General features: G+C 48.3%; 7 protein-coding genes across 7 annotated transcripts; 4 read left to right on the forward strand and 3 right to left on the reverse strand.

Moving 5' to 3' along the window:
- Nucleotides 1-1,740: 1,740 nt before the first annotated feature.
- Nucleotides 1,741-5,100, forward strand: LOC131210821 (sodium-dependent proline transporter). The gene is made up of 7 exons (XM_058204112.1): nucleotides 1,741-2,302; nucleotides 2,380-2,837; nucleotides 2,908-3,059; nucleotides 3,133-3,261; nucleotides 3,339-3,539; nucleotides 3,615-3,782; nucleotides 3,858-5,100. Exons 1-7 carry the CDS (start codon nucleotides 1,791-1,793, stop codon nucleotides 3,978-3,980), a joined length of 1,743 nt encoding a protein of 580 aa, XP_058060095.1. The 5' UTR covers nucleotides 1,741-1,790; the 3' UTR covers nucleotides 3,981-5,100.
- LOC131208093 (uncharacterized) lies at nucleotides 4,758-7,850 on the reverse strand. The gene is made up of 3 exons (XM_058200740.1): nucleotides 7,845-7,850; nucleotides 7,076-7,774; nucleotides 4,758-5,114 (listed from the first exon to the last, which is right to left on the reverse strand). The coding sequence occupies exons 1-3, from the start codon at nucleotides 7,848-7,850 to the stop codon at nucleotides 4,758-4,760; spliced, it is 1,062 nt and encodes a 353-aa protein (XP_058056723.1).
- Nucleotides 7,851-8,268: 418 nt separating this feature from the next.
- On the reverse strand, nucleotides 8,269-8,758 carry LOC131208094 (uncharacterized). Its single transcript, XM_058200741.1, has 2 exons — nucleotides 8,753-8,758; nucleotides 8,269-8,685 (listed from the first exon to the last, which is right to left on the reverse strand). Exons 1-2 carry the CDS (start codon nucleotides 8,756-8,758, stop codon nucleotides 8,269-8,271), a joined length of 423 nt encoding a protein of 140 aa, XP_058056724.1.
- Nucleotides 8,759-8,889: 131 nt separating this feature from the next.
- On the forward strand, nucleotides 8,890-9,605 carry LOC131208095 (uncharacterized). The gene is made up of 2 exons (XM_058200742.1): nucleotides 8,890-9,027; nucleotides 9,093-9,605. The coding sequence occupies exons 1-2, from the start codon at nucleotides 8,890-8,892 to the stop codon at nucleotides 9,603-9,605; spliced, it is 651 nt and encodes a 216-aa protein (XP_058056725.1).
- A 2,421-nt stretch (nucleotides 9,606-12,026) lies between these two features.
- Nucleotides 12,027-12,589, reverse strand: LOC131208096 (adult cuticle protein 1-like). The gene is made up of 2 exons (XM_058200743.1): nucleotides 12,537-12,589; nucleotides 12,027-12,455 (listed from the first exon to the last, which is right to left on the reverse strand). Exons 1-2 carry the CDS (start codon nucleotides 12,540-12,542, stop codon nucleotides 12,027-12,029), a joined length of 435 nt encoding a protein of 144 aa, XP_058056726.1. The 5' UTR covers nucleotides 12,543-12,589.
- Nucleotides 12,590-14,242: 1,653 nt separating this feature from the next.
- Nucleotides 14,243-14,711, forward strand: LOC131212084 (adult cuticle protein 1-like). Its single transcript, XM_058205818.1, has 2 exons — nucleotides 14,243-14,291; nucleotides 14,361-14,711. The coding sequence occupies exons 1-2, from the start codon at nucleotides 14,286-14,288 to the stop codon at nucleotides 14,709-14,711; spliced, it is 357 nt and encodes a 118-aa protein (XP_058061801.1). The 5' UTR covers nucleotides 14,243-14,285.
- A 1,777-nt stretch (nucleotides 14,712-16,488) lies between these two features.
- On the forward strand, nucleotides 16,489-17,017 carry LOC131208097 (adult cuticle protein 1-like). Its single transcript, XM_058200744.1, has 2 exons — nucleotides 16,489-16,494; nucleotides 16,571-17,017. Exons 1-2 carry the CDS (start codon nucleotides 16,489-16,491, stop codon nucleotides 17,015-17,017), a joined length of 453 nt encoding a protein of 150 aa, XP_058056727.1.
- Nucleotides 17,018-17,338: the final 321 nt, after the last annotated feature.

The raw sequence follows: 17,338 nt of genomic DNA on the forward strand, positions 1-17,338 counted from the left end.
TTGCAAGCCCAATCGAGAGCGTACATCGAGCTACTGCAGGCCGTGTCAACCGCCATCGTAGGTCCTTTTAAATCGAGGACACGCGCGATTTTCGTAGCGTACATGCTTCTCGCAAATCTGAGCGAATGGATAAAGTGAAAGCTGTTAAATCAAACCACTTACCAAACGATGGTCGGCTAGTTACCCCAAGATGGACTTATTGAAAGGTGATTTGGATTTCTTGTACGTCCAATAGATTTCCGTTTCAGCAATCGATACTCCAATGAAGACGCCGGTGCGGGAACCGCGGATGTCGGCCGGGTTGAGACCAGCATCCAGCACCGCCTCGTAGCAGTGCTCGAGCAGCAGACGCTGCTGCGGATCCATCGAATGCGTTTCCTTGAAGCCACTGTTGAAGAACTCCGCGTCAAACTTGCCGAGGTTGTTCAACTTTCCGAGCCGTTTGGGAATGCCCGCGTACAGGTGCCGCCATCGGTCCTCCTTGTCATCCACCAAATCAACCTAGCAAAACCGGAGTGGAGGTTTCGTCCTGTTTGCTTCACTGTTATGCAGCAGGTTGATGCTCACCTTGTTGTACAGATTGTCAGCAAAGTGACTGACGCTGTCCGACCGCGGGTACTTGCCGGCGATACCGGTGATCACGATTGACTCATCCGAGGTGATCGGAGTGGTGCTCGCAGACATGGTTGATAGCTTAGGGCAGAAAATGCTCCGGGAGAGAAAGCTGTGAACGACAGTGGTTGTCACACTGATGTACCGTCTGGAGCTCCTGCTTGGGTTTTATAATCCGTGCAAACGAAGTTCACCAAATAGGGCCGATAATTGTGCTAATTTTGCGTTTTAATATTCCATATTTAGCAGCATTGGCGATCAGCTAGTCTATTAGTAGATACAGGTCAACGGGCATCGCCGTGCTCGGGGGGTGCGTTTGTTGAACCTTCGGATGAGTGATATTGACATAAATGTGCCGAGGACAAACGTCCTGATTCTGCCTCAGAACTGGAAGCCGAGTCGAGTCTGTGGGGAGCAGCAATTTTTGACAAACTGTAAACATTTCCCTGTCTTAGAACTAGATTTTAGTAACTCGTTGTTTAAAAACAAATGGGCATTAATATCGTGTTCGCTTCTGTTCTGCCAGCTCGGTGTATCATCGCCGTTACCCTTGAAAGCCGTAACGAATGCGAATGGTAATGGGCAGGTCAGCCCAGGGGTGTAGTGAATTAATTTGGCGACAGACGGTACGGCGGCATCAACGATGGGGTATATATAATGAGTTCCCCGAGTTGCGCGCGACGCCTTGGCTGTGGCTACCGGCGGGCCTAACGTTTAGTACGTGGAAAATTACCATGGGAAAGTGCCACGGGAACGTTGCCAACGCTGGTACTGGCCACTGGTGAAATACTATCTTCGAAAAAGTCAAACTGCCGAATCTGAATTCAGTGAGCAGGTTGTTCCTGCCAACAATGTAGAGATAGTGGCAAGTGAGAAGTTGCAAGTTCCAAGTGCCAGTTAAGGTCATCGAAGTACCGCCAGGCTTAGATAATCAGCAGCAATAATGTGGAAGACTCAAGCCCCAGATTGAAGCGGTTTGAGCCAACAGCTGGGAGCAGTTGTTAGGTGTGGCTATGAAGGCGTGTGAAGATTATGCCTGGTTCAATTGAAGCTGATCATCGCTGATTGAGATGCGCATGAGATGTAAGTATAGTGTCCCCCGGTGATTCGCCTCAGTCGTCCAGCGGTGGTTCTTAAGCCGAGTGTGGTGCAGGTTAGGGCCTTTCGCCAAGTGTACGATGGCGAAAGATAGATCACCACGTGGCCACTGGGCGTCCAAAACCGAGTTCATCCTGTCGTGCATGGGGTACGCGATCGGTTTGGGCAATGTTTGGCGCTTCCCGTACCTCTGCTATCGGAACGGTGGTGGAGCCTTTCTGGTGCCGTATCTGCTGATGCTGGCGCTGTGCGGTGTTCCGCTGTTCTTTCTCGAAGTGTGCCTCGGACAGTTCAGTGGTACGGGGTGTGTCACGGTGTTCAAAATCGCACCCCTGCTGAAGGGCGCAGGCATCGCGATCGTAGTGATCAACTTCATCTGCACCGCGTACTATAATGTCATCATTTCGTACCCCATTCTGTTTCTCTGGAAGTCACTGCGGACGAGCTTACCGTGGGAAACCTGCCAGAACGCCTGGAACACGGATCGTTGTGTGGAGCTGCGCGATGGCGGACGACCGGTCGAAGCGTTCGTTAACAATAGTGTCCTGCCGCCATCGGAACGATACCGTACACCGGCGGATGAGTTTTTCCAGTAAGGTCCCTTAGCGCACGTTGTGGTCTCATGATCGTGTGATCCTTACTTTTCTTTCCAAACTATCGGGGCCGTAGCAACGAGATACTTCAGATCTCCCAGGGCATAGACGATCCCGGCGGCATCGTGTGGCCACTGTTCGTTTGCAACGTCATCGCGTGGGTCGTCATATTTTGCTGCATCGCGAAAGGTGTCGAGTCGGTCGGGAAGGTGGTGTACTTCACCGCAACGTTTCCGTTCGCTATCTTGGCGGTGCTGCTGGTCCGGGGCGTAACCCTACCCGGTGCGGTCGATGGCATCAAGTTCTACATCATGCCGCAGTGGAGCCAGTTGCTAAACCTGAAGGTATGGGCAGACGCGGCCATACAGATTTTTTTCTCGCTCGGCCCCGGCTGGGGTGGCATCGTGAACATGGCCAGCTACAACCAGTTCAAAAACAACACCAAGCTCGACTCGATACTGATCCCGATCGTCAACTGTGCCACCAGCGTGCTGGCCGGCTTTGTGGTGTTTTCCGTGCTGGGATACTTTTCGTGTAAGTTTCGTGCATTCCGCCGCGCCCGCTGTTCGCTTCCGGCCCACGGCTAATGGCCAATTTATTAAAGATCAAACCGGTCTGCCTGTGGCAACGGCCGCTACCGGTGGTCCGGGGCTGGCTTTCATCACGTACCCGGAGGCGATCAGCATGCTGCCGTTGTCCCCGCTGTGGGCCGCCTTGTTCTTCAGCATGCTGTTTCTTCTGGGAGTGGACAGTATGGTAAGCGAAGCGCATCCCATGCAACAATGTACCGCTGCATCGCGAGTAAGCCCGACCCGGTGCGGCGTTCTAGTTTGTACAGATCGAAGCCATCATATCATCCGTCCTGGATGTCTTCCCTTCGTTGAGACCAACGAAACTATCCATAACCGCCGGGACGTGTTTCCTGCTGTTTCTGCTGTCAGTATCCTGCGTCACCCGGGTAAGTGATTCGGACTCTGGCGTTTATCATTAATGCGAGCTCCGTTTTACGTTTCTTTATTTTATTTTTAATGACAGGGAGGAATGTACCTGATACAGTTGTTGGATTGGTACTCGGCGTCGATTTCCGTGATACTGGTGTGCATCGTGGAAGTCATTGCCGTGGGGTGGATTTACGGGTGCCACCATTTCGTGCGCGATGTTCAGTTTATGATTGACCGAAAGGTCGAACGATTCTGGATGCTATCGTGGAAGTATGTAACACCGGTTGTGCTGATTGTAAGTAGAAAATATACGACACGGGCATGGGCGTGATTTAATCGGTTTTTTGGGTTTCTATTATTTTTTCTGAAGTTTATCTTTTTCACCACAATCGCTTACAACACGGAGGTATCGTACAACGGTCTGGCTTACCCTCGCTGGGCAATTGGCGTCGGATGGGCCAGTTGTTTCGCGTCAATGCTTTGTATACCAGGGTTTATGCTCTATCGATTGAGTCGTTCCAAAGGACCGTTGATGGAGGTAAGATTGAATGGGGCTCGCACGTAGAAACTCTTGTTAGGAGTAATTACATGGACTTGTTTGTTATCTATCTAGCGTTTGAAGGACCAACTGCAGGCACAAGATTGGGGTCCAGCTGATGCTGAGCAGCGTGAACTGTGGAAGCAGCGCGTTCGTGTTGCAAGTAAAGAAACAGGACAATTGAACCCAATAAATTGATCTCCCGCTCGCATCAAACTATAGCTGGAGCAGCGTTCGTACGTTCAGTAGATTTCGTATTGCTGGAAGCATTAATCTAAATGCCTGGGACGCTGGTTTAACCAAGGAAACCGCAGCCGAATGAACGGCTTTGTGAACGTTCGAGTGTGAAACGTGCAGAACGTGCGATACATTCTCCGGGCGGTGGTGAGTTGCTCGATGTTTGCGCAGAAATGGCATGGGACTTCCGCAAACTTGCGTTAGAAATACGAAAGCTAGAACTATTGCCAGAATCTAGAAACAGAAAGCGTGTCAAGGAAAGCTTCAGTTAGTTGTTCGCGATCGAAATGGATGCGCTGGTACTTACTTTCATTTCGATGGTACTTTTGCTGAGAAAATCGTGGACACATCGGAAATGAGGCATGGCCTAGGCTCAGCTTGGGAATTTATATCAATTGTTAAAGCTTGGAGGAACTGGTTTCCTGCCGTAGAATCGGCCCAATGGCCGCTCTTTGTTGTGCTATCTGATCTTGTCGGGTAAGGGCATTGCTTTGCATTAAGTGGCACCCGAAATGAAGTTGTCTTCCGATTCCGGATAGAGGTACATTCAACTAATTTTTCCACTTTGGAATTATCAGAGGCCAGTTATCTCTGCTTAGTTTATTTCTTTCTTAGAAGAAATGCGTTCAAACAATGCGCATTGAGTGTCCGAAATGTGAAATTTTATTTCGCTCATGTTTGCCAACCGAAATCTGTTAAAGGCTTTTCAGAAGATGGCCGAACAGCTGTTATTGGACTTTAGATCGAACCTGGTGCAGCGTCCAGGTTGAGCTGCTGCTGGGAGAAAGCGTGACCTGGCAGGGGTGCCTCGTGGATCGCTCCTCGATTGGCGGCCAGATAGCGAGCTTCCTTCTGGTAGAATAGAGCCGGGGCGCTGTATGCCAGCGGAGCCCCGTAGTAGTAAGGGGCAGCATAGGGCAGCGCAGCATGAGCATAACTCAGTGCCGGAGGAGCGACAATGAGCTTCGGCTCGGCGTTATTCTGCACAATGGTCGTGTGCGGAGCGGCCAAGGCTAACGGAGCTCCGTAGTACAGCGGGGCCAGTCCAGCTTCGGCGATCACGGCCAGCGCCATCATGACTACAGCTGCGATGCACTGGAAAAGAAGTGTTGGTTAAATAAAATAGAAATTGCAACAGAACACTTTGTTGATTATTTGTAGACCTACCTTCATGATTGCGTTAAGGAATCGATTAGACGGTTATTGAAAGCGAACGTTCGAATGAAGACTTCGATGAGGTCTGTTGCAAAAGCAATCCTTGCTCTCGTCTTTTATACTCTCGCATGGTCCACGGATCAGAAAAGGCAATTCTTTCGCTGACAACATACTGTTGAACATCAGATAAGTCGTCTCCGGAGAGGGAACACCGATGACGAAGCAGTGTAATTGCTGCGCTGTATGTCGGAAAATAAAAATATCCTGATCAGAAAAATACTCGTTTTCTCGTCAAGTGCGCCCCAATGCGCAAGAGGTGGAACAAGAAGATCGGTTATACTTACCAAGCAAGTGTTGCGCTGGTCACTGCACTCCGCGGCGGCTTTTGCACCGTAAAGAAACTGGTTAAAGGTTTTTTTTACTCGTTCAATATCTTTAAATTCTCTTTTTCAAGTGCGTCATAAAATAGTGGACTAGATTAAACGATGGATGCTTGCGCGTAGCGTTTCCAGCCAGCTTAAAAGGAAGCGTTTTCTGTAAGCGAATCGCAGAATTTTTAAACAATCTTGATCCAATCTCCTTCTGCAACGTGTATCGTGCTGTCAGTCGTCATCAAGGTATTTTTAATCGATTGTATTAATTTCCGTACAACATTCTTAAGCGTCCGGTTTGTGTTTAATATTTTTCTTGTTTCAGTGTCTCGTAGCTGTGTTCTTTGTGGCCCTGGCCATGTTCATGGAAACTGATGCATTGATCCATCGTTCGAATGGTTTCCCATACCCTCTGCTAGGACACGTTTTCAAAAAGCAAGGGCTGAATCTGGACGCTTTTCCAGGTTCGATCTAAAGTCCAATAACAGATGAGGGGATCGACTTCAAACGGTATTTACAGGTCAACATGCGCTGATTAAAATAACTTTGTCATTTTCAGCTTTCGAATACCTAATTCCTATTGTTACCGTTCATTGCGTTACCGGAATCCGCTATTCGGCGAGGCTTCATTAAAAGCAAACCAGTGCTCATACGATCAGATATGACAACAACAAAGAGCATGCCTCATTATGCATATATGCATGCTCGGAAATAGAAAACCAGTTCCTCCAAATTTCAACGGTGGAAATCATATAAATTCCCAAGCGGAAACTAAGTCAAGTATCATTTCCGCTGCGTCTACGGTCTTGGAGCAACAGCATCTCCGCAATGAAAGTAAGTCAACCAGCAGAACGAACCCAGCACTGAGTGAACAACAGAATAAAACTTTCCTCGGGACACTTTCTTTTCTTCTAGACTCTTCTGGCAATAGTTCTCGCTTTCGGACTGACAGCGGCAGTTTGCGCAAATCCCAGTCCATTTTTCCACCACCATTTTAGGTCTCATCATCATCATTGGCCTGCGACCTATCGGCAGTATGTTTATGTGCCCTACGTACACCAAGTCCACAGCGTTGTCCATCCGGTGCAGGTAGCACCCGTGGTCGTACCGGCCGTGGTACCACACCAACCGGTAACGGTTCAATCTGGAGGCTCGGTAAATGTAGCCGCCAATCCGGGCTCGGTTCATGTTACGAAAACCTCACCGACTGTGGTTTCTGTGTAATCAACCTTGAACCGGGGTGCGCCTGAGGTCGTTGATGAATTTTATTTGCAAAAATAAATGGAAATTATGTAGTTGCAAACACTTTAAAAGTTATGCTTTCCACTCAAAATCAAGAAGTTGCTGCTTTCTGTTTTATTCATTTAACGTTCAATGTGACTGATCTGATCAGTGTCTGTGAGCCATTTTGTAAGGTATCGTATGTTACACATGGTTTCTTCGAGGTCGGTTTGTTGGTCGATAGTTTCGCTCCGGTATAATCAGTGCAGACATTGCCGAGTCGACGTGTCGTGACGAGGTTTAGTGAGTTCCTGGTGCCGGTTCCACATTCAGAGACTGCTGGTTGATGGTGTGTCCAGCGAGGGGAGCCTCATGAACGGCACCTCGGTTGGCGGCCACGTAACGCGCTTCCTGCTGAGCAACGACGGCCACAGCGGGCTGTGAGACAACGGTTTCGACGGAGGCCACCGGAGCGACCGGAGAAGCTTCAACGACATCCGAATCCGAGGCGTAGACAGTCGGGGCCGAGTACGCCACCGGGGCAGAGTAGGCAACGGCCGGAGCAGCGTAAGAGACGGCTGGTGAGACGTAGGATACGGGAGCCGAGTAGCTGACGGCCGGGGCGGAGTAGCTGATGTATTTCGGGGCGACGTTCTGCTGGACGACGGTCTGTTCGGGAACGGAGTAGGTGCTTACAACGGGAGCCGAGGAGTAACTGACGATCGGGCTGACATATTTGGGCGCCACGTGTTGCTGGACTGAGTAAGCAGTGACAGTTGGCGCAGCGTAGGCCACGGCCGGCGCCGAGATGTACTTTTGCTGAACGATGGTCGCTTCGGGCGCGGAGTAAGCGGTAACTGCCGGGGCAGAATAGGTAACGGCCCCCGAGACGTATTTCGGAGCAACATTCTGCTGTACGTACGTCGTTCCGGGAGCTGAGTAGACCAGCGGAACTACGGCGGAATCCACGGTGACGGCCAGAGCCATGATGACTACAACTGCGATGCACTGCGATTGGGGTGGATACAGCAAGGTTAAAGAGGGATGAACCACTGTGTCCCGGCGAGACACAACTTACCTTCATGATTTCGGGATTTGTACGCGGAGCGGAGTGTCCTTCCTAACCAAAGATCGATTGATTTCTGATCCGTTCTCACAGGCTGTACCGCTTTTATATGTTACCGCCGAATTCAACGCGGTCTATCCGAGGTTCTCTCTCCAAAACTGGATCATGCCATAAAGAAAAAGGTTAATTGTGGTTTCTCAAAAAATCATTTTTTATTAGACGATTTTCGGGGTGGGCTTAAAATGGGAAGGCGAAGCGCGATGGAAGCGAACGAGAGAATAGAAAGAACGCGACGAAACAACACATATCGATGGGCAGAAGGTAATCCCGTAAAGGCTGTGGAAACAACTCCGAAAGCGAACAAGAATACGCGGCCAAGCGCAAGATCGGATGACATTTGCAAAATTGTTTGGAGATATGAGGAAATACACTTGTATCATACACCGTAACCGCCATAGTTCCACAGTCCTCCATCGACGACTTTGGTGGACACCACCGGGGCAACGAGCTTGTTGTATCCCAGGCCATAGCTGCTTCCGACGACGTTTGTGGCAAGGACCGGTGCGACGTAGTTGTTGTATCCCAGACCGTAGCCGTTATCAACGACTTTGGTTGACAGGACTGGAGCTACCGACTGATACGAGACTAGGTTCTTCGCCAGTGGGTATCCGCCATACCACGATGGATAGGAGTATTTATCCACGACGGATGATAGACCGTACGAGTTGCCGACGACCACTTTCGAGACCGGCCATCCAGATGCATAGTTGGGGTACGACAGGACATCATCGTATGGCAGATATGATGCCTCGCAGGCAACGACAAAGGCAACGGCAACGATAGCGATAAAAACCTGCAAAATAGTAGAAAAGTTGTCAGAACAGAGTTGTCTTTGGATCTTGGCAGAATAGGAAAACTACCTTCATGTTGCAACTGGTTTTTTGATATGCGTGAAGTGTTGTAGTTCCGAAACTGTACTGATAGTGAAACTACTGTTGAACACATCTTTTATATTGAAGCCACCAGGAAAGACGAAAAATGAAAGGGAAAGCTCATCATGAAGGACTTACGGAAGTCGAACGGCTCACCGATCGTTATAAAAGCAGACGATCCTTCGATCAGTCAATCACAGTTCACCGGCAGCTTTTCGCGATCGCTACAAACAGTCGAACTTCTTTCAACCAACAACATGAAGGTGAGTTCCTAACCCAAAATACCTTTTGGAATTATTTTTTCAAATTCGATTCATCGTTTGATCAGGCCTTTATCGCATTCGCCGTCCTGGCTTTGGCCACCGCATCCAACGGATCGTACCTTCCGGCCGTTCAATCGGTTCTCCCGTATTCCTACAACTCCGGAGCCTATGGCCTGAATGCGTACGACGGATATGGTCACTATTCTTCCCTTAGTGGATTGGGATACTCTTCGCTGCTGGACCACGGACTGTCGTATCCTTACTCTACGGCTCTGCCATATGCCGCTGGTCTGCCATATTCCGGCTACAACCAAGGCCTGTACGGATACTACGGATCGAAATACGCTCCGACCGTTGTCCAGGCCAATGTCAACACCCTGAAGACGGTTGACCATCTGGGAGTGTATGGAGGATACGGTCTTGGAAACGGATACGGTTTGGGACACGGATACGGATACGGATACAACAACTACTTGCCGGTGGCCCACTCTGCCAAATACGTTGCTGCCAACCCGGGAGCCGTGCATGTGGCTCCTCTGCCGGGACATCTCGTCAACCAGAAATCGATTGTGGCTTAAGCGCTTAGAAAAATGTGATAAAGTTGTTAATAAAGACTCTGGACGTGTGCGCATATTAACATGATAAAACCTTGGTTTGCGTTTAAAACTGAAAGAACAGTATTAATATCAAAATTGTTAAAACAATTTCCCAAGGGAGTTCTCAAGGTTTAGTAATGTTGGTGAGTTGTTCGACCTATTTGGGTGTAGTATTTTAATTCTTTATTTTCACTTGTCTGGTTACTTTACATGTTGTGCGTGTTTAACTTTTTTTAAAGTGTTAGCAATGTTGATTTGGTTCGCGGGTTGTCCCATGCTAAAAGATGGCTTTGAGATGACATGCTAAGACATTGCTCCATTAGCATTTCGTAACCACTTCTATCCACGACCGAATCAATAATAATCCATTTTATACCGAATTTATGTTAACTTACCCAGCCCGAACTATGGTAACCTTATCTGCTATGCTCAGCATTATCGCTGTCGATCATCGCCCGGGTGGTGTGATTCTGTTTATGCTGAGCCGAGTTAACTATCTGCTTTGCGCGCCTCTTTTTTAGAGCAGCATACGCTCTGATACATTGTTTCTTTCAAAGGGTCTGCTTCCTCCACAGATACATTGTGCCACATAACTGAAGCTGGGGATACGTCCACCACAGTGGGATTAATGTGAGGGACCACTTGTTTGACGTAGGTGATTACCAGATCCGCAAGGATGCTATAATAACATAATCCTCCTCGAAAATAGAATAATAGTCCTTCTATACCTTGGACATGGCTAGACCTTACGATGTTGAACAGGGGTATTCATCAATGACCGATGGCAAGCCACACGAGGAGCAAACGACAACCTTCGAAACAGGCATTCCAAAAACATGGTATCTCACATGTAACGGCAAAGGCCAGAGCAACGACTGTGACGAAATTTAGGGTTTTTATTAGATAGTGAATTTTCTATTAGATACATCTTTAATATCGAACTCCTCAGAAAAGGCATTAATGAAAGGAAAATTTATCATGAAGGTTCGCCGAGCGATATAAAAGCAGATGATCCTCCGATCCGACTGACACTGATTACTTGGAGCTTTACGTGATCTGTACAAGCCGCCGAACTTCATTCAGCCAGCGATATGAAGGTGAATTTCTAGCCCCAAACGGTTGTTTGATATCGTTGTTTAATTCTATTTTATTGCTCGTTCAGACCTTTGTAGCGATCGCCATCCTGGTTTTGGTTGCTGCATAGCGCACATCTTACTTTCTGGTCGTCTAGTCTGTTCTCCCTCACTCCTACTAATCTGGAGTCAATGGCCAGAACTACTTCGCCTTAGGCTTCAACCATGCTTCTATACGCATACTACCGATCGAAGTACGTCCCGCTCCTTGTCCAGGCCAACGTCAACACCCTGAAGACCATCTGGGACTGTATGGAGGATTCGGGCTTGATCATGGATATAACAGCAATATCTTGCTCATAGCCCCTCTGTCATAAAACTGTAAATAAAGGTTTCGGAACTTTCTGTTTCCGAGATGCTAGTTTCAATTGTTACTATCGAGGATTGTTCCATCTGATTAGTACTAGGGGTCTACTTCGCACATGAAACAGAGGAAAATCAAAGTTAACCAATCAACGGGTCCTACTTTCAGTGGAAGCGGGAATTGTCAAGTGCAGCGTTCTATGGCATCAACCCACTTTAAACTACGGAGAGATCGCCGCAAAACTACTTGCGAGTCGACGCACGTGCGTGCCGCAACGGACCGTTACTCCCCTCACGGTTAAAACCCGAAGTTTCAAGATCAATGGCAGCGGCACATTGCTCCATAACAGCTGCGGACCGGTTCGTCTGAAATTTTAATCGTTCGGTTCGGCTGTACGGCTTCCGAATACTGAGGCCAGTAGTTATGGAACTATCGTAATCATCGTCTTGGAAACATGGTATAAGCGAATGTTGATATAGTTTCACGATGGGAGTATTGTTTATGCATTCGTGATGTCACAAGTGGCACCCGAGTGAACGGAGCCTAGAGCCGCCACGGAGACCTTCACAGAGGATACGTGCTGGGCAACGGGCAAAGCAGGGACGGCCGACCTGTGTTGGGCGAAGTGGTTGAACCCACCACGCACCGCGCACTGGCAGCTGATCGATGCGTGCGGTGCGTAGTCGGTGATCAAACGGAGTCGCGGCTTCGAGAAGGGCAGGGCGTCGATGGAATGTCTCGGCAAAGTGCAATGTCACGGCAGCGGAGCCGGAATGTGAACAGGTTTCTTGCGCGAGGCACGCAGACTAGCGGATAGCGTTTTTCGCACACTGACCGTTCACTTCCTGCACGGTCGGCTCGGGCGGGGTTCGAAAATGATCCATTAGTTCGTCGGTTTTGGTGTCGTTTATTGAGGTAGAGTGTGAACAGTCGATCGTCGGGCGTGGAAAACGACGGTTGGCCGGCTTAGTGCGTTCCCGGTGCCGCTTCCAGGTTCAGCGCCTGCTGGTTTACGGCGTGTCCGGGCAACGGTGCCTCATGGACTGCGCCACGGTTCGCGGCCAGGTAGCGAGCCTCGTGCTGGACCAGATGGTGGGCAGCGACGGCGTGCACGTGGGCATGTGGAGCAGCGTAGGCCACCGGGTGGACGGCAGAACTGGCGTAGGACACGGCCGGGACATGAGCATAAGCATGGGCCCCGTGGTAATGGGCGTCGACGTGGGGTGCGTCAACGTAAGCTGTGTGATGATAGTCCGCCACGACGTACTTCGGGGCGACGTTCTGCTGGACGACCGTGGTCTGCGGTACAGAGTAGGCCAGCGGGACGGCGTACGAGGCGATGGCACTTCCTTCGGCGGCAACGGCCAGCGCGACCATGACTGCAACAACGATGCACTGCAAAAAACACCAAACCTCCGGTTAGCATCCCCGCAGATTCACTCGGCCTCACCGGCCGCTCAGTATCACTCCTTTTACCTTCATGTTGTAAGATTTGGGGGTGATTTTCTGGGCAAACGAAGGTTGCTTCTGAACTGGGCGGAACTCAACCAACTTATGATTCTAGCATCACTTCATAGTCTGTCTTTTATACCAATTGTGCCACATTCACACTGACCGCTAGTGTTTGGCAGTTACTAGTCAAATTTTTCGCCTCTCCAAACAAAAAACGCTCTTCGCCATAGACCTTAGTTGGGTGGGGATACTAGTTCCCAGCCATAACCTCCGACATCCCTAGGCTCAGGTCGTGTTTCTTTGTTCGCGCAAAGAAGTGAATGTACGTTCCTTGGGCCCTGCTGGAAAGAGATCGCGGGAATAGGCACGCCTGGGCTAGATTTCTTGCTGCGTAGCCGGTATTTTGCATTATGGTTCAGGATGTCATTGGCAGTGGCGCCATACAGCAAAAAAAAAAAAGAATTCGCGGATACCAATGCGGATGTTGCGATCTTATCAACACGATTGGCACGCGTTTTGTGATATCAACATGATCCTCAGGCAGTCAATCGATCTTCTAATTAACATTCTTGCTTTGGATGAGTTGATCGATCGTAGTTTGATCAGCACCTTCGCCGCTTGTTTCACTCAACGAATGCTGTCATATTGGCGAAAGAAATTAAAATATTTCTTTGCAGAAATTTGAATATAGAATGAAACATACGAAAACCAATGCGTTTTCTTTGAAGCTAAATCCATTCGAAAATGATTTATGATCAAAGACAGATCTTCATATTTGTGCATGAATATGACTTTGAAAATCTGGCTACATGACGTTTTACAAGGTTCTATTCATACATACTTTAAATCAATGTGTATTTAATAGTTGCAAAAGAGAGTGTTTAAGAGGGACAGTAAATTGTTTGTCAAATTCTTAAACATACAGTAGTGTCATTGTTGTTTGTTTAATGTTCATTCAACAAATCATTGTTTCCTTAATGACTATTGTAGAACTTTTTTATTTTTTATTTATTTATCATTAGATCGGTCAGAGTCGCATTAAGTACCAACTCAAACTTTAAGCACGCAAGTTGATGCACTATTAGGGGTTCGGGTCGGGTCGGGTTCGAATCGGCTGCACACTAAAAGAAAAAAATTCCCGCGTATTGATAAGATATCGCTATTTTCTTCATTCAAATAATTATCATCTTCGGAGGTGTGGCTCCCAATAGTGCTCCATTGCGTAACAAGAATGCTGGCGTGCAAAAACGCACCAAGCTTCTTCCAATTCCAATTTGCTTCCTTTCGGGTTAGCTTCATCGTCACAAGCGGCAAGTTCAGTCATGCGAAAACACGCGCCTTTCTCATTTCCGCACGCTTAATTGTTTTACTGATTTGTACATTTTTTTTACTGCAACCTGCTTTTTATTGTTATTACATTTATGGTTTCCAGCCCATTTTTCGAGCGTCGACTGCAGAGAACGTCATTACGGTGAATTTCAACTCGGTTTGGCGGCTAGTTCCGGCTTCACTCGCAAGAGCGCCGTTTGGTGCGGTTAAACCTAATTCACCTTCGGCCCAACTACAGGCCCGGCTACTGGTGAGGTAAAGCAGCCGAGCTAGCCGATCGCATGCGTATGTCACCGCGAGGTCATTGGCCATCCAGCTGGTCACCGATTGATCGCAGGAAAGAAAGGACTCTTATAAAAGCGGCTGCAACTAAAGCAAATGTATCAGACGTACTTGAACAGTTCAACCAGTCGCAGTCGACATCGTCCGAGCATCCCAACAATCATGAAGGTAGGCGGATTAGTCCCATCGGGAACCAAGTGCGGGATTCTAATCTCCCCTTAATCCTGTTATTCGCAGTGCATCGCAGCTGTAGTCATGATGGCTCTCGCAGTCTCTGTCCAGGGATCATCCGTCAGCTACTGGGGCAATGGAGCGGCGCTGCCCTATCTGGCACCAGCCCACGTCGGAAGCTGGGTACAGGACAATTCTTACGCCGGAATTGTACCTCCGTGGAACTATGCTTACCAGGCCGCCGCTCCTGTTGCCGTGGTCGCACCCTATTCCTACCAGCCCGCTGTTGTTGCCGTTGCTCCGAAGGAAGCTCGCTATCTGGCCGCAAACCGCGGCGCAGTCCATGAGGCACCCCTTCCCGGACACGCCATCAATCAGCAGTCGCTGAACCTGGAGCCGGCACCGGGCACTCTGTAAAAACCCCAACCATCCAAACGGGCCAAAGAAACATTGTTGGCAGTTGCGAATAAAAGCTCGTTGTGATAAACAAATCAATTATGGGTGTTTTCGGTCTACGGGAATCAGATTTACGTCGGACGTTGAGTTCTTAAGCTAATGGTGGGGTGGTAAAGGAGTGTTTAACTGTTTCAATGTGGAGAAAAATTAAGGTTTCAGAAACAAAACATTATTCGTATGAATTGAGAATTGTGAAGCAAATGCATGAAAGTGGCACAGTTTCACCAGAGACCAACAACGAGACAGGATATCACAAGAAGACAGTCAAAGCACAAGATCAGAAGCTCGGCACATTTTGTCTATTGTTCCATTCTTCCTTCATTCGCCTGATTTGTGAGTTAGCAAACACTAACATTCATAAGACTACAAAAACTTCACGAAAGGTACGTTGTTTTTCATGTTACAGTCGTTAAGATTAGGCTTCATAAAAAAATTGATAAATGAAAATTATTAATGAAATTACTGCGTAGGGTAAAAATTTGAAGGAAAATAAAAAAACGTTGTGCTGGGTGTCTCATGCTTCAGACGAAAGCGGTTTAGTATTTTAATTGATAAATCTTAGGTTTTTTTAATCAAAGTTCTTGGCGTCGTTTTTTTATTACAATGATACTCCATTTTCGTTGCTAACAGAAACATATATTAGAAGTTGGGTTCCTTAGAAAAAAATAATATAACACTAAAAACCATGAGAGAGTGTTAGAAGAACTTATGCAAAATCGGGTGATAAAAATTATTGGGGATCTATTTATAAAAGAAAATGTAACCCAAATATTTCTCTAGATTGAGTTGATATTACCTAACGAAATGAAAACTTATGACTTCATTCATCGTTCGATCGGTCGACACTTCCTAAATGATTACTTAACATCAAATAATTTACCTCCAGAGGCTTGGCAATTAAAACTTGTCCGGCTCCCGTGGCCATATACGTGGCCGTCCTTTGAAACGATCTAAAAAACACCCCAGAAAGGGGTACAGAGAATTAGAGAATGTGTGGCGGGTATCGAAGCTTCTAAACAAAGTATAATCTTATGCTCTTTACGCCCATGCCCGATACCCTGGTTTGTTTGTATGGCGTGCGATGTCGGAGCGATGCTGGTGGCGCCGGTCCGATCGAATTCTTCGCCGTCGCCAGTCTGTCCCCAGCGAGGCCGGAACGTTGTTACAGTTGTTTCACTTTTGATTAGATTTTTTCGTCAGTCCCCTTTGGAGTGCCACCCGGGAATGCGATACCCGAATCGAGAGTACTGGTTGTACCGGTTTAGAATTACGTTTGATTTAGTTCCAGTACATCGGCCCAGCCTGCCAGTTTTTGCCATCTTTCTGCCCTCATGCCAAACGTGTTCTCCAGGAAGTGGTTTCCAAAATTCTTGATCCTGTAGAATACAAAACCACAAGGAGAGAGAGAGAGAGACAACACATGGATAGAATCCATTTTGGGTCCCAAACTTTGCGCCTATTACTAACGTTTATTGCTCCACGACGTTACGCTCGAGCGAGCCAACCAACTTGTCCCCCTTTATCGAACCGGGGGACAGGTTGCTTGGCGATTTTTTCTCTTTCATTTTGGTCAAGGTTTTGGGAGTTTTTTTTACTTAGGTGGCTCCCAATCAGGCAATGCTTTCGAAGAATATTTCATATAAATAGTGGGCCCGGGCATGATGGATGTCATATCACAACCGCTTTCAGACCTACTCACAATTAAACGGAGCTACCAGCACCCGAAACAATAAGCATCATGAAGGTAAGTGTCGCAGCGATCGTCTTCCGTATCCAGATGGGTTAATGGGTCGTGGTGATGGCCAATTCTCGTTCGACAGTGCATCGCAGCTGTAGTCATGGTCGCTTTGGCCGTCACCGTCGAAGCTGGAGTCATCCACGGTGCGGTTCCATCGGTGTACGCAGCCGAAACCGTGGTCCAGCAGAACGTGGTGCCCCGGTACGTCACTGCTTACTCTGCCCCGGCCGTAACCTACGCCAGCCACGGTATCGCTCCGGTCGCCGCTTACGCCGCCCATGCTCATGCTCCAGTTGCGTACGCTGCCCATAGCACCGTCGTCGAGGCCCCGCTGGCTTACTCCGCTCCGATTGCCTACGCTCACGACCATCACAGCTACGTGCACGCCGTCCCAACTGTGTACGCTCCGGTCCACAAGGAGGCCTCCTACGTTGCTGCCACCCGAGGAGCCGTCCACCACGCTCCTCTGCCAGGACACGCCATCAACCAGAAGTCGCTCAACGTTGAGCCCGCTCCCGGAACTCTGTAAATACTGGACGCAGCGAAGATAATGCAAACATGGACTGGCTTACGGTAGTGTTGAGCTCTGAGATTGGTTCGCAATAAACTGGATTGTTGCAAGTGTAAAAAAGGGTTCTTATCGAGTTATCAGTACAATGTGATGATGTTAACGCGATTTGTAGATGCCGTTTGACCTGCACTATTAAATTGTTTTTTGAAACTTCTGAAGACTTTAAAACAGTGGCTGTCATGTTCATTCTCCTTCTTTTGCCATTTCATACAGGGCGGACGAGCCCCGGATTACCGGAAAGTCTACCTTGAAAACGTGGTGGGTCGCTAGAACATTACA

This window comes from Anopheles bellator, chromosome 2 (genome assembly GCF_943735745.2).
Source record: "Anopheles bellator chromosome 2, idAnoBellAS_SP24_06.2, whole genome shotgun sequence".
NCBI lineage: Eukaryota > Metazoa > Arthropoda > Insecta > Diptera > Culicidae > Anopheles > Anopheles bellator.

Excerpts from the sequence above, each read along its gene's own strand:
- LOC131210821 (XM_058204112.1), top strand. The coding sequence starts at position 1,791 with ATGGCGAAAGATAGATCACCACGTGGCCACTGGGCGTCCAAAACCGAG. Across the intron at positions 3,262-3,338 it reads CAGTATCCTGCGTCACCCGG|GGAGGAATGTACCTGATACA; the intron begins GTAAGTGATTCG and ends TTTTAATGACAG. Across the intron at positions 3,783-3,857 it reads CCAAAGGACCGTTGATGGAG|CGTTTGAAGGACCAACTGCA; the intron begins GTAAGATTGAAT and ends TTATCTATCTAG.
- LOC131208095 (XM_058200742.1), top strand. The coding sequence starts at position 8,890 with ATGAAGGACTTACGGAAGTCGAACGGCTCACCGATCGTTATAAAAGCA. Across the intron at positions 9,028-9,092 it reads TTTCAACCAACAACATGAAG|GCCTTTATCGCATTCGCCGT; the intron begins GTGAGTTCCTAA and ends TCGTTTGATCAG.
- LOC131208093 (XM_058200740.1), bottom strand. Across the intron at positions 5,115-7,075 it reads ATGTGGAACCGGCACCAGGA|TGCATCGCAGCTGTAGTCAT; the intron begins ACTCACTAAACC and ends CTTCTTTTCCAG.